This window comes from Muscardinus avellanarius (assembly GCF_963383645.1).
Source record: "Muscardinus avellanarius genome assembly, chromosome: 16".
In the NCBI taxonomy this organism is placed as follows: domain Eukaryota; kingdom Metazoa; phylum Chordata; class Mammalia; order Rodentia; family Gliridae; genus Muscardinus; species Muscardinus avellanarius.
Window position 1 is genome coordinate 17,977,136 of NC_137802.1, and position 13,871 is coordinate 17,991,006.

General features: G+C 43.7%; 1 protein-coding gene across 4 annotated transcripts in view; it reads left to right on the forward strand.

The window, feature by feature from the left end:
• Positions 1-13,285, forward strand: part of RABEP1 (rabaptin, RAB GTPase binding effector protein 1) — a gene marked incomplete at both ends in the record, with an annotated part of 120,002 nt that extends 106,717 nt beyond the window's left edge. For 3 of the 4 annotated variants that reach the window (XM_080712196.1, XM_080712198.1, XM_080712199.1), the window contains 7 exons: positions 1,461-1,559; positions 4,744-4,884; positions 8,417-8,606; positions 9,109-9,164; positions 10,284-10,382; positions 12,231-12,347; positions 13,184-13,285. In XM_080712196.1, the coding sequence (XP_080568322.1) occupies positions 1,461-1,559; positions 4,744-4,884; positions 8,417-8,606; positions 9,109-9,164; positions 10,284-10,382; positions 12,231-12,347; positions 13,184-13,285 (804 nt within the window). The remainder of the gene's footprint in view (positions 1-1,460; positions 1,560-4,743; positions 4,885-8,416; positions 8,607-9,108; positions 9,165-10,283; positions 10,383-12,230; positions 12,348-13,183) is intronic. The other variant, XM_080712197.1, reaches the window with a different exon arrangement.
• Between the last annotated feature and the right edge of the window lie 586 nt (positions 13,286-13,871).

Below are 13,871 nucleotides of genomic sequence, written 5' to 3' on the forward strand. Positions count from 1 at the left end.
AATAAAGCCAGGTGTGGTGGTACACACTTGTAATCCCAGTACTTGGGAGGCTGAGACAAGAGGATCGCAGGTTCACAGCCAGCCTCAGTTACTTAATGAGGCCCTCTGCAACTTAGTAAGACCCTGTTTCATAATAAAAAGTAAAAATAGGGCTTGAGATGTATCTCAGAGGTAGAATGCTATTGAGTTCAGTTCCAGTACTGGGGGAAAAAATGAAAAAAAAAAAAAGTGCCTGTAATCCCAGTACTTTGGAGGCTAAATTGTTGAGGTGGTCTTTGGACCTATGATCCTCCTGTTTTAGCCTCTCAGGCACTTTTGCTACTGTGCCCAGCCTGAATCACTTTAGTTACAAAAATTGAGATTACATGAAGTTACAAAGGTTGGATTACTTTCAATTATTCCCTTTCCCCATGGGCAGGACCCAACCCCAAGTGTGGAATGTTTATGGAGGTCCCTTTGCTTGGTAGTTCTAGACTCTTCACTGTAGCCACCCTCCCCTGAGGCTCTTGGATGTCAAGGGCCACGCCTGGTGGACCAGTGTCACGTCTGGTGTGTGTGTGCTCCGCTTTTGGAATTGGCATGTGCTTCTAGGGAGCCCTGTTAGTCGCGGCACTCCTCTCTGTCCTCAGCCTGGTCCTTAGTTCTGTGATTCCTTTTTGCCTTGTTCCTACTTCAGTGCATTCAAGTAGATACACTTTATTTAGTTGTACCAAGTAGGTTGGATTGCATTAATCTGCCTCTATTAGAAGTAGAATTCAGACAGCAATAATTTAAAAATAGGTAGACAAAACTATTTCATGTGTAGTAGTCTTCAATTTTCAGTCTGTCACCTCTGCAGGAACACTAAAACGAATTCAAAGGAGTTTAGAACTCTCTGAGGTTAATTGTGTATCACCCTTCATTACCCCATCTTAGAGAATTGTAGTTCAGAAAAGATCGCTTAAATGTATACTATTTTGTGTGGCTCTGATTGTTACTGATTTTTCTTTAGCCTGTTCAGGGGGGCTGTGTCACGTGAGTTCATTTCCAGTGCTGTCTTCTTGTGTGATGGCACATGACTGGGGCTGTGGTGCTGCCTTGGGTATCTGAAAGGCTGCTTTACACATGGCAGATAGTGACATATCTGTTAAGGAGGGGTGAGTGGTTTTTGTGGACTAGAACCACATCAGCTCAGGACACAGAGTAACGGGAACATGGCAGAGGAGTTTCAGAATAATTTGCCAGCCGGGCGTGGTGGCCCACGCTTATAATCCCAGCATTTGGGAGGCTGAGACCGGAGGATCAAGGTTTCTCGGACAGCCTCAGCTACTTAGGCCCTTTAAACAAATAGAGAATACAAAAATAGGGCAGGGGGTTAGCTCAGGGGTCGAATGCCCCTGAGTTCCATCCCCAGACCCACAAAAAAAAAAAAAAGAATAATTTGCTAACCGTGTATTTTCCATTTATGCACTTTTGTTAAGATCTCTGCCCTTGTCCTAAGAGCCCAAGCATCTGAGGTCCTACTTGAAGAGTTACAACAGGGCTTTAACCAAGCAAAGAGAGATGTTCAGGAACAGATGGTAAGTCAACATTTTAAATACATATTACATGTATTGTATTTATTCTTTTTTGTTCTATCTGTGTGTGTGTGTGTGTGTGTGTGTGTGTGTGTGTGTGTGCGCGCGCGCACGTGCACGTATGGGGCTGGGGATTGAACCTAGGGGCATTGTACTTCTCAGCTACACCACAGCCCAGTTTTTACTTTCTGTTTTGAAACAGGGTCTCACTGAGTTGCAGAGGGCCTCACTAAGTAGATGAGACTGTCCTCAAACCATGATCCTTCTATCTCAGCCTCCCAAATGCTGGGATTACAAGCACGTGCCACCATACCTGGCTTTGTTCAACCTTGAAACCATCTTTGATGTGACTTTGCCACCCTGCTCAAAGTGGTTACTGTTAAATTCCACAGTGCATATAAAAATAATTATTAGGAGAAAAATACTATAAAGACATCAGTCCTTTTCATTTTTATTTGCTTTTGTGTGTGGTACTGGAGATTAAAGCCAGCGGTATTCTACCTCGGAGTGACACCCCCAGCCATGTTTTATTTTTATTTTGAAACAGGGTCTCACTAGGTTGATGACAGACTCATTACTTGCTGAGGCTGTCCTTGAACCTGTGGTCCTCCTGTCTCAGCCTCCCAAGTACTTGTATTAAGTGTGTGCCACCACACCTGACTCATTATTCCTTTTTAAATCAACCTCCTGGAGCCACCCAAACCTCAATCTTTTATCTTTGACTTATTTTTAGATTTGTGAAACCTAAATGGAATAAATATTGGACCAATGTTTAATTTTCAGTACCAAATGCAGACTAAAAGAAATTAACATCTTTTCAAGGGTTCTAGCTAGCACAGCTTTTGTTTGTTTGTTTATTTATTGCAGTATTGCAGTTGAATCCCAGAGGCATTCTATCTCTGAGCTACAACCCCAGCCGTATTCTTTATTCTTTAATTTGAAACAAGGTCTCACTAAGTTGTGTGGGGCTTCAGTAAATAGCTGAGGCTGTCTGTGAACCTGTAATCCTTCTGTCTCAGCCTCCCAAGTACTGGGATTATAAGCATGCATCACCATACCTGGCGAGTACAGCTTTTAAACATTCATTGTACTTTTTCCAGGCAGCCAATTTATTTAGAATAATCTCATTAAGTTCACATGAGTTATATAAAAAAAGATGTGACTGTGGATCTGGGGAACTTTGAGATGACCGTCAGTTTTGAGAAGGATGAGAGCTGCATGAGCAAGGGCTGGCTGGAGCCCTTGTGGAGAAGTGTCCTGGCTCGGGCCTCCCTCCTCCCCGCCTCTGCATTTGCTTTATTACACTTCTTTCTCAAAGTAGGAATCCTGCATCTGATGGTCCTGAGTAGTTTATGGTACAGTCGGTCCTGCTGGACTGCCTCTTACCCACTCTTCTAAATGACAGTTTAAAAAACAAACAACAACAAAAACCCCACAAGTGGAGTGGTAATAATTTGTGTTTGATTGGCATTGAGCCAGTATCTAAATGCCTTTGAACTGATGCCTGAATCCTAGACCAGATCTGCTGGGGAGATTTTCATCCTAATCATGGACCAGAGAGTTCACTGTGTCTCTAGTCAGAGAATGCAGAATTATAATCGTTGACAGTTTTGTGATGGTGTCCTCCTTGCATCATTTTCCTTCTGGTGGTTTTTTTGAAGGCCATCTGCCTTTGCAGGACTTTTCAGGTAGATTCCACTTAAGATGAGTGTGTTGCCAGGCATGATGGCACATGTTGTGATCCCAATACTTGGGAGGCTGAGACCGGAGGATAGCAGGTTCACAGCCAGCCTCAGCTACTTAGTGAGGCCCTGTTCCCAAATAAACAGTAAAATAAATCTGGTAGTGTAGCCCAGAGGTAGAAGGCCTCTGGGTTCCATCCCAGTATCACACACACAGACAAAGATTGTCTTGCAAATGACATTGGAGAATTGTTGGAATTAAGGTTGAGGTCCTCTTGCCAAGTGTGGTGACACATGCCTGTACCGAGTACTTGGGAGGCTGAGACAGGATCGAGAGCTGCCTTAGCAAAGTAGCAAAGACCTTCAGCAATTTGATCTTAAAAAATTAAAAGGGTTAGGGTGTAGCCTGGAGATAGAATACCTATGAGTTCAGTCTTCATTAAAAAAAAAAAAAAAAAAAAAAGCCGGGTGTGGTGGGGCACACTTGTAATCTCAGTAGTTGGAAGGCTGAGACAGGAGGATCGCAGGTTTGCGGCCAGCCTCAGCTACTTAGGCCCTGTTTCAAAATAAAGAATAAAAATAGGGCTGGGGTGTAGCTCGGAGGTAGAATGTCCCTGGGTTTAACCCCCAGTACTACCCCCCAAAAAAGCAGCTTGCAGTCTTGTTAACACTCAGTCTTTATCATGATTTCTCATGATTTCTTTATCATAATTTCTCAGAATTACCATGAGTGAATCTTAGGCTACAAGAGAGAAAAACTCTTTGGCCCTTGCAGAGGTTGGGATATTAATGTTTTCCCAAAACATTTTATTTTGAAAAAAGTATATGTAATGGAAGATGAAGATACTGCTTTTTGTTTCTCTATACTTCTGCTGTGGGATGTATGTCACAGGGACACAGAAGTTGTCTTGGAGGACATGCTGTATTGTTTTTTTCTTCCTTGCAGTAATGGGGATTGAACCTAGGGCAATCTGCCACTGAGCTACACCCTAAGCCTTATTTTTGAGACAGCCCAGACTGGCCTCGAACTTATGATCCTCCTGCCTCAGTTTCCAAGTTGCTGGTATCACAGGCATTCACCACTGAACTCGATGTAGGTTTTGATTGTGTTGGCCACTTCCACTGAGCCAGAGATTCTGGTTCTTGCTATTAGTATAAACAGTGGAGAATGAGTTGAGATGCTTGCCTCATTGCTTGTCTCTCCTTGTTGAATATGTGTAAAGATTGCCCCCCCAAAATTCTGAATTAACAGAGTGATTTTATTTATATTTTGTGGGTTTGAGGATGGAACCCAGGGGCATTCGACCTCCGAGCTACAACCCTGCCCTATTTTTTATTCTTCATTTTAAAACAGGATCTTAGTTGCAGGGGACCTAAGTAGCTGAGGCTGTCCGCTAACCGCTATCCTCCAGTCTCAGCCTAACAAATATTGGGATTACAAGCGTGCGCCACCATGCCCGGCTCAGAGTGCCTTTATTAATGTGATTCATATCTTCCTATTTCAGGCAGTGCTGATGCAGTCACGGGAACAGGTCTCTGAAGAGTTGGTGAGGTTACAGAAAGACAACGACAGCCTCCAGGGGAAGCATAGCTTGCATGTGTCACTACAGCAAGCAGAAGACTTCATCCTCCCAGACACTATAGAGGTGATGCATTCCCAGTGATCAGAAATATAAGCTACGAGCTAGGCGCGGTGGTGCACGCTTGTAATCCCAGTACTTGGGAGGCAGAGACAGGAGGAACAGGTTTGTGGCCAGCCTCAGCTATTTAGTGAGGCCCTCCACAACTTAGTGAGATCCTGTTTCAAAATAAAGAGTAAAAAATAGGGCTGGGGGTATAGCTCAGAGGTAGTATGCCCCTGGTTTCCATCCACAGTACTACAAAAACGTGTGTGTGTGTGTGTGGTGTGTGTGTGTGTAGAGAGTTTTTGAAATGGCCAGAAATTCTTTTTATAAACTTTACTACGATATAATTCATACAGGAAACAATTCAGCCTTTTCAAATATACATTTCAGTGTTTTTTAGTATATTGACAGGTAAGTGCAGCCACTAGCAGTCAATTTTAGAACATTTTATCTCAAAAAGAAACCCCTTACCCAATAAGCTGTCATCATTCTTCCTCTTCCTTCCCAAACTCAACCAACTACGAATCTACTTTCTCTCTAGATTTCCCTCTTCTGGACACACAGTGTGGCCGCACGATGTGGTCCTTTGGGTCTTGCTGCTCTTTTCTTAGCATGTTTCAAGGAGGTTCATTTTCTAGCCAGCATCAGCACTTCCGTCATGCTCATACCTGAAAAGTACTCCATTTGTATTTGTTCACCTGCTGATGAACGTTTGAGTTGTTTCTACTTTGTGGCTTTTGGAGTAATGCTGCCATAAACACTATATACAAGTTTTGGTGTGGATATGTTTTGAGTTGTCTTAGACATATGCCTAGTGTTGGAATTGCTGGTCATAGGAGAACTGTTTTTTGTTTTTTTGTTTTGTTTTTTTTTTGGTGGTGGTGGTACTGGAGGTGGAACCCAGGGGCCTTCTACCTCCGGACCACACTCCCAGACTTACTTCATATTTTATTTGGAAACAAGGTCTCTTAAACCAGCTGAGGCTGGCTTTGAACCTGTGCGATCCTCCTGTCTCGGCCTCCCAAGCGTGGAGATTACAAGCATGCGCCATGATGCCCGGGTTTTTTTTTTTTTTTTTTTTTTTTTTTTATGTGGTACCAGGGGTGAAACCCGGGGCTTTCTACCTCTGGGCTATACTCCCAGACCTATTTTTATATTGTATTTGTAAACAGGGTCTCACTAAGTTGCTGAGTCTCGCTTTGAACCTGTGTAATCCTCCTGTTTCAGCCTCCCAAGCACAGGGATTACAAGTGTGCGCCACCACGCCTGGCCAAGATGGATACTTTTGACTACTTATATTTTGTGGTTGGATGAGTCTGGGTTACAGAACTAGTTTCCTTGAGAAATTTATAACTGTCTCCTTAATTTTATTCGTCCTTTGTATTTCTAAATCTTTTTTTTTCTTTTGGTGGTACTGGGAGTAGAACCCAGAGGCTTTTCTACCTCCGGACTATACTGCCAGACTTATACTTTATTTGGAAACAGGGTCTCACTAAATTGCTGGGAGCCTCACTAAGTTGCTGAGTCTCGCTTCGAACCTGTGCGATCCTCCTGTCTCAGCCTCCCAAGCGCGGGGATTATTTCTAAATCTTTCAATGTATAAAAATATCTCCTTGGGCTAAAGCTAAATAAAGCCTATAAACAATGTAGGCAGTGATGCGGTTTTCTAAAACAATTTTCAAAATAAAATAGGAAAATGTTTGTAAAATCCTTTGATATTTCAAAATATAGTTCAAAATTATTTAAAAATCGCCAGGCGTGGTGGTGCACACTTGTACTCTCTGCGCTTGGGAGGCTGAGACAGGAGGATCACACGAGTTCGAAGCCAGCCTCAGCTACTTAGTGAGGCTCTCAGCAACTTAGTGAGACCCCGTTTCCAAATAAAATATAAAATAGGTCTGGGAGTATAGCCCGGAGGTAGAAAGCCTCTGGGTTCCACCCCTAGTACCACCAAATAAATAAATTTAAAAATCAATCATTATGCTGGGCGTGGTGGCGCATGCTTGTAATCCCCGCGCTTGGGAGACGGAGACAGGAGGATCGCACAGGTTCGAAGCCAGCCGCGCGTGCTGGCTTAAGAGACCCTGTTTCCAAATAAAAATATAAAATATAGGTCTGGGAGTGTAGCCTGGAGGTAGAAGGGTTTCCAGGAACCCCAGTACCACCAAAAAAAAAAAAAAAAAAAAAAATCAATCATTACATAAATTCAAAGTTATTTTTAGTAACTTTACCTTAATCCTTCCATGCATTTCTATAATATGTACCTAGTTCTTTTTTTTCTATTTACATATATTAACACTTCTGTTATTTTTTTCCTTCAATTCGATGACTTGTACAGACTCGGCTGTCACTTGTGTTTTTTCCTTTTCTTTGATGACTTGTACACTCAGTTGTTGCCTTCCTATTAGCCTTGGGCTCCCTTCCCACCCCTGCTCATGGCTGAGCTCAAGCTCAGTTTCTTGGCACCTGAATGTGAGCCTTCCTCCATTCTCAGCAGGGCCTGCTCAGCAGAAGGAAGGTATCAAGAACCTGATATCACCTTCCTCCTTTGTTAGAGGATTTTCTTTTGTCAGGAAAGATTCCTCTGTTTTCAGTGTTTTCTGGAGACTTTTTATTCCAAGATTTAAAGTTACCTAAGTGCCGGGGTCAGCCAGCATAGTGGTGCACACCTGTTGTAATCCCAGTAGTTTAGGGAGGCTGAGACAGGGAGATCACAGGTTCGGGGACAGCCTCAAGCAAGTAGTGAGACTGTCATCAACCTAGCAAAACCTTTTCAAAATAAAATAAGCCTGGGAGTGTACTGTTCACACACATGTTACCTAAGAATGCCAGTTTTTACTTTAGAGTAGCTTCAGGATATAATTCAGGATGTAATTGGAAGGATTTCTAAAATAAGAACTGAAATTTAGGGAAAAATAAAATTTTAAGGCAGGCATGATGGCACATGCTTGTAGTCTCGGTATTTGGGAGGCTGAGACAAGAGGATCTCAGGTTCGCAGTCGGCCTCTGCTACTTAGGCCCTTCACAGCTTATAGAGATTCTGTTTCTAAATAAAAATTAAAAATTGGTCTGGGATATAGCTCAGTGGTAAAATGCCCCTGGGTTCAATCCCCAGTAACACAAAATAATAAGTAAATAAATAAATAAAATTTTAACTGGATTTTCTATGGGCAAACATCTGGTCACCTTAGAAAGCCATTTTTGCCATTGCTTTCCTCTGATTCAATGTGATCTATGGTAGATACTCAGTTTTTGAATTAATGAATAGGTAAATAAATAAATCTTATCGTCTTATCCTTCATACTTCTGAATTTGTCTTTTTTGCTTTTCATTTAGGTTGTTACTCCTAGTAAATCTCATATTGTTAACACTTTTTTGTTTATGAAACATGTAGTTCACAACACACATATTTGGCTGGAATTCTTGTTTCTGAAACATACTGAATGGTTTCATGGCATTGCAAATGTCTTTGAAGTGCTACACATGTTTAAAGTTCAGTCTTAAATTTCAAACCATTTAGAACAATATCTGAAATTTTGTTTCTTGAATCCAGGTGCTCCGGGAGTTGGTATTAAAATACCGTGAGAACATCATTCACGTGCGGACGGCAGCAGACCACATGGAAGAGAAGCTGAAGGCTGAAATACTTTTCCTCAAAGAGCAGATTCAAGCAGAACAGTGTTTAAAAGAAAACCTTGAAGAAACGCTGCAGCTAGAAATAGAAAACTGCAAGGAGGAAATAGGTGATGATAAAAATGATGTCATTTAGAAGTAGAGTCGCTAACTGCAGCTGTTCTGATTGTGAAAAGTAATACCTGGCCATGACTGTGGGAAACAGGAAAGTGTAGAAACAAATTAAGGACACAGCCCACGTTCCCAGATACTCTGATATATCCAGTCACTGCATGTAAAAAAGCCCAAAAGTAGAAAGATCACTGTCTGTTTAGGAGCTCTGATGGGCTGTGTCAGTTACTAACAGGAAGCTCATTGCTGGAACACACTCCTGGATAGATGGGTGGCGTTCCTTGGCGGATCGTCGGTAGCTAGGAGTGCCTTTTCCCCTGGCAGAGTTAGATGTGGATACTGGGTGGGGAGGTGGTTTATGACACTGTCTCTTCATGTGGACTCTGCCTTTACCTGACCTTGAATATGCCTCCATGTTTAGTATATACTTGAATCCTTTTGGAGTATTTTAAGGAGAAAAAAATAGTAAATGATTGCTAACATTTCTCCCTTATTTTCTAGCTTCCATTTCTAGTCTAAAAGCTGAATTAGAAAGAATAAAAGTAGAAAAAGGACAGGTAAGTCATGAGTTTAAAAGTATTCCTATCAGCAGCCAGGTATTTATTGAATCCTGCTGTGCCAGAGCCAAGTAGTTGAAGCCCAGTGGCTGCCTTCAAGTAGCCTCTGGGGTGATCGAAAGCCTGCGGTGTCCGGAGTGTGCTGATTGGGGGGGTGGGGACCGTAGCCTGGCCCCCGGTGTCATGGAGACAGCAAGACATGGTCATAACATGATGGTGCATAAAGCTACAGCAGAGATAGACCCCAGCCTTTATAAACAAGGCATGATGTTTTCTAGCTTGCTTGGAGTCCTCTTCTAGACGACATCAGCGCCTGTGGAGGCCCTTGGTCCCCGGCTCACCATCCCCTGACTCAAATCCTTCACCTCCTCTCTGTCCTCCTTCCCACCTCCTCTGCACCTCGTGCCCTCTGCTCTCACTCCAGCCTCATCCTTCATCCTTCCAGCTCTTCCTCCTTCTGGCCTCCTGCAGTGGCCTCCTTGCAGACCTTCAGTTCCCCGAACTTTTCTCCTGGTTTTAGCAGCTTCTCCATGGCTTTGCCTGCCTTCCTTCCGAGTTTCATCTTGCACGCCTGCCTTGCCGCCTCCGCCCGCCTCCGCCCACACACTCAAGGCCCAGGCATGCCTTCTGCCACCCTCACGGGCTCAGTCCCAGCACTACAGAGAGAGACAGAGACAGAGACAGACAGGACCAGTGCTCAGATACACCTTATCCTCCTCCACTGCCAACATTTGGGTTCAGATCTCACTTCTCATCTCTCATGTGGTAACAGCTTGTTTCCCTGCCTGTAAATTTTAGCCTCTTGGAATTCTATATTAAATTGTATATTAAGTTAGGTGTGGTAGTACATGCTTGTAATCCCAATACTTTGGAGGATGAAACAGGAGTATTGTAGGTTCGAAGCTAGCTTCAGCAATTTAGTGAGACCCTGTTTCCAAATAAAAAATAAAATAGGGCTGGGGTGTAGCTCAGAGGTAGAACGGCCCTGGGTTCCATCCCCAGCACCCTCTAAAAAAATTTGTCTATCAAAACCAAAGTGATCTCCAAAAATTATAAACTTCAATGTATCCCAATCTAGGTGAAAACTATCTATAGGAGCTTTTTTCTTTTTAATTTCAGTTGGAGTCCACATTTACAGAAAAGTCTCAACAGCTTGAGAATCTTCAGGAAATAAAGATCAATTTGGAAGAACAATTAAAGAAAGAGACTGCTGCTAAGGTGGTATTTTTCTTGGCCATATAATTTATTTATTTTATTTATTTTTTTTTTTGTAGTACTAGGGATGGAATCAGGGGCATTCTACTTCCAAGCTATCCCCCCAGTCTTATTTATTTATTTATTTATTTATTATTTATTATTTATTTTTCGGTCTGGGGGTGAAACCTCTGAGCTAAACCCCTGCCCAGTTTTTTATTCTTTATTTTGAAACGGGGTCTGAGTTGCAAAGGGCCTCACTAAGTAGCTGAGACTGTCCTCAAACCACGATCCTCCTGTCTCAGCCTCCCGAATGCTGAGATTACGAGCGTGAGCCACCACGCCCATCTTGGCCATATAATTTAAATAGCAAAGCTAAGAATGTAGGATCACCTCGTACCTGGCTGCAAAACCAAACCAAACCAACATTGCCGCTTTGTGGTGTCACCTGAAAGTCAGCAAAACAGCTTGCAAAAAGAAAATGAAATAAGCCGGGCGTGGTGGCGCACGCTTGTAATCCCAGCGCTTGGGAGGCTGAGACAGGAGGATCGCACAGGTTCGAAGCCAGCCTCTGCTACTTAGTGAGGCTCTCAGCAACTTAGTGAGACCCTGTTTCCAAATAAAGTATAAAATAGGCCTGGGAGTATAGCCCGGAGGTAGAAAGCCTCTGGGTTCCACCCCTAGTAGCACCAAAAAAAAAAAAAAAAAAAAAAAAGAAAGAAAAGGAAAAGAAGTGATCTTGTTAAGAGTTGGATTAAGTCTTCATTGCCAGCCCTGGGGCTTGAGCCATTGCCCTTAACTGGCTGTAGGTAGTAGGGCATAAGGGCCATCGAACCAAGCTTGAACACTGCCCAGTTAGAAACATGCTTTGAGCCGGGCGTGGTGGCGCACGCTTGGAATCCCAAAACCTGGGAGTCTGAGACTAGAGGATCCCAGGTTTGTAGCCAGCCCCAGCGACTTAGGCCCTCCACAACTTCGTGAGACCCTGTTTCAAAAATAACGAATACAAAATAGGGCTAGGGATGTAGCTTGGAGGTAGAATGCCCTCGAATTCTGCAAAAGACAAAAAACCAAGAGACACACTTTGAAAATGTCATTCTATTTGAATCATGTACCAGATCATAGGTGGCAGCAAAACACATTTCCTCGCCTGCATTTTGATTAGTCCAGTTACAGGTACATGTGGCTGTGGGGGAAATTGCCTAGAAACAGTCTGTGACGCCGTGTGGTCAGAAGCACTGTGTTGGTCTTGTGCAGTAGCCACTTGTCTTTAGACAGTTGGCCACACACCCCGCTGAAGCGTTTTTTGTACGGAAGCCTGTGGATAGCTGGGACTGCCTGGGACACACTTACTGAGAGTTTTCCTGGCAGATGTTTGCGATTGTGAGAGGAAACCTCTGACACTTTTCTCTCTGTTGGTGTGACAGGTAATACTTTTAGCAGCTATTTTTATATGGAGTCCATTTCTTTATTTCCTTATTTATTTTTTGGTCGTACTGGGTTTGGAACCCAGGGGCTTTCTAACTCTGGGCTATACTCCCAGACCTATTTTTTATATTTTATTTAGAAACGGGATCTCACAAAGTTACTAAGAGCCCAACTAAGTAGCTGAGGCTGGCTTCAAACCTGTGTGATCCTCCTGTCTCAGCCTCCCAAGTGCAGGGATTATAAGCGTGGCCACCACGCCTGGCTACACGGAGTTCATTTCTTATTCTGGCTCTCATATCCAGTTCATTTTAGAGCCTATGTAGTCTGGCCAGCTTGCCTCAGATAGAGCTGTGGGAGTGCAGTGGACGCCCCCTTTCCACTCTAGTAGGCCCCAGGCTCCCAATAACTAACCTTGGCATTAACACTCCAAACTTGTTTTTTTAGGCTGTCATTGAACAACTAATGTTTGAAGAGAAGAACAAAGCTCAGAGATTACAGACAGAATTAGATGTCAGTGAACAAGTACAGAGAGATTTTGTAAAGCTTTCTCAAACCCTTCAGGTGAGGCACTGTGGGGGGCACTGGGGAGAAGTGGGGAGAGAGATGCATTGGCTGCAGCTGCTTTTCATCTCCACTCCAAATACCTGCCTACACATTCAAGTCAAAAACTGTTAATGCTGCCGGGCGTGGGGGTGCAGGCTTATAATCAATCCCCGCGCTTGGGAGGCGGAGACAGGAGGATGACGCAGGTTCGAAGCCAGCCGCGCCGGCTTAGGAGACCGTTTCCAAAAATAAAATAGGTCTAGGAGTGTAGCCCAGAGGTAGAAGGGCTTCCAGTAACCCCAGTACCACCCCCCCAAAAAAAAATTGTTAATGCTCAGCAGACTTAACACTCTTTCCTCTTTTCCTTTATACCTTGCAAATTTTACCTCCTTCAGAGTACCAAGTTATATTTTGTTGTAATTTTCTTACCTACTAGTGGCTCCCTTCCCAGGACATGGTATTACCTCTGGTGAACACTCCTTGTCTCCTCCTGATGCCTTCTCTTGGTCTGCCCTCTGGATACCCCTCCAGGCTTGAGCCAGGCCGAAGGGCTTCCTCCCTCAGCCGTGTTCTCTTGGCACACTGAATGCCCACAGAGACAGACTGTCGGCTTGTTTCCCCAAAACTGAACTGTGGAGTCTGGGATAGGAGTCAGGCCTCATGTCTCCATGATCCTAGCATTTACACCTCACAATCGCATCCTCTTACGTAGCAGCTCTGGGGAAGTGTCCGTAGCTCTTGCTGTCTCTCTTTGAAGCGACGACTCTGGTGAGTGATCGGGGCACTGATCTGAGCTAAACCAGAGCCGAGGGGCAGGGCCACCTGCACCACTCACCTCACCCTTCTTTCCCCAGGTGCAGTTAGAGCGGATCCGGCAAGCTGACTCCTTGGAGAGGATCCGGGCAATTCTGAACGATACCAAACTGACAGACATTAACCAGCTCCCTGAGACATGACACCCGGCAGCAGGATTCTTGCCTGCACTCTGGGATTTTTAACTCATCTTTAGAGCAACATTAATTATTATTTAACTCTTAACTGAGAAGCAGAAGTCACAACAAAAGGAAGACTGGAGAAACGCTTAATTCTAGTGGGAGAAGACTGCGGCACAGGGGCAGCCACGGCCACCGTGATTTGCAGCCAAGACCTTTCACCTGGAACACTAACAGATTCCGGCCTCGATCCCAACAGGTGTGGGATCGTATTTGGTGATAGAAAAAGTGCTGTTTCATCGCCTGCTTTCTCCAACATAGATTTCCAGATACATTTCCTTACCCTAAAGCAGTTTTCCAGTAGTGTTTGGAATTACATTTTCTGTTCATAGATAGTGGGAAAGGGAAATTTCTGTTATTTAGAGCTCATCAGTAACAGTATTCAGCTGACAGGTGTAGTATGCTGTATGAATATTTTATATTAAAATATGAAGACGAGAGCAGGCCATTGGCTACTGACTGTATTTCCCTTGCTCAGTGCATTTTCTTTCTTTCTAACCTTTTTATCTTACATTGGAGGACCTTAAATGCTACTGAAACTTGCCTAAGA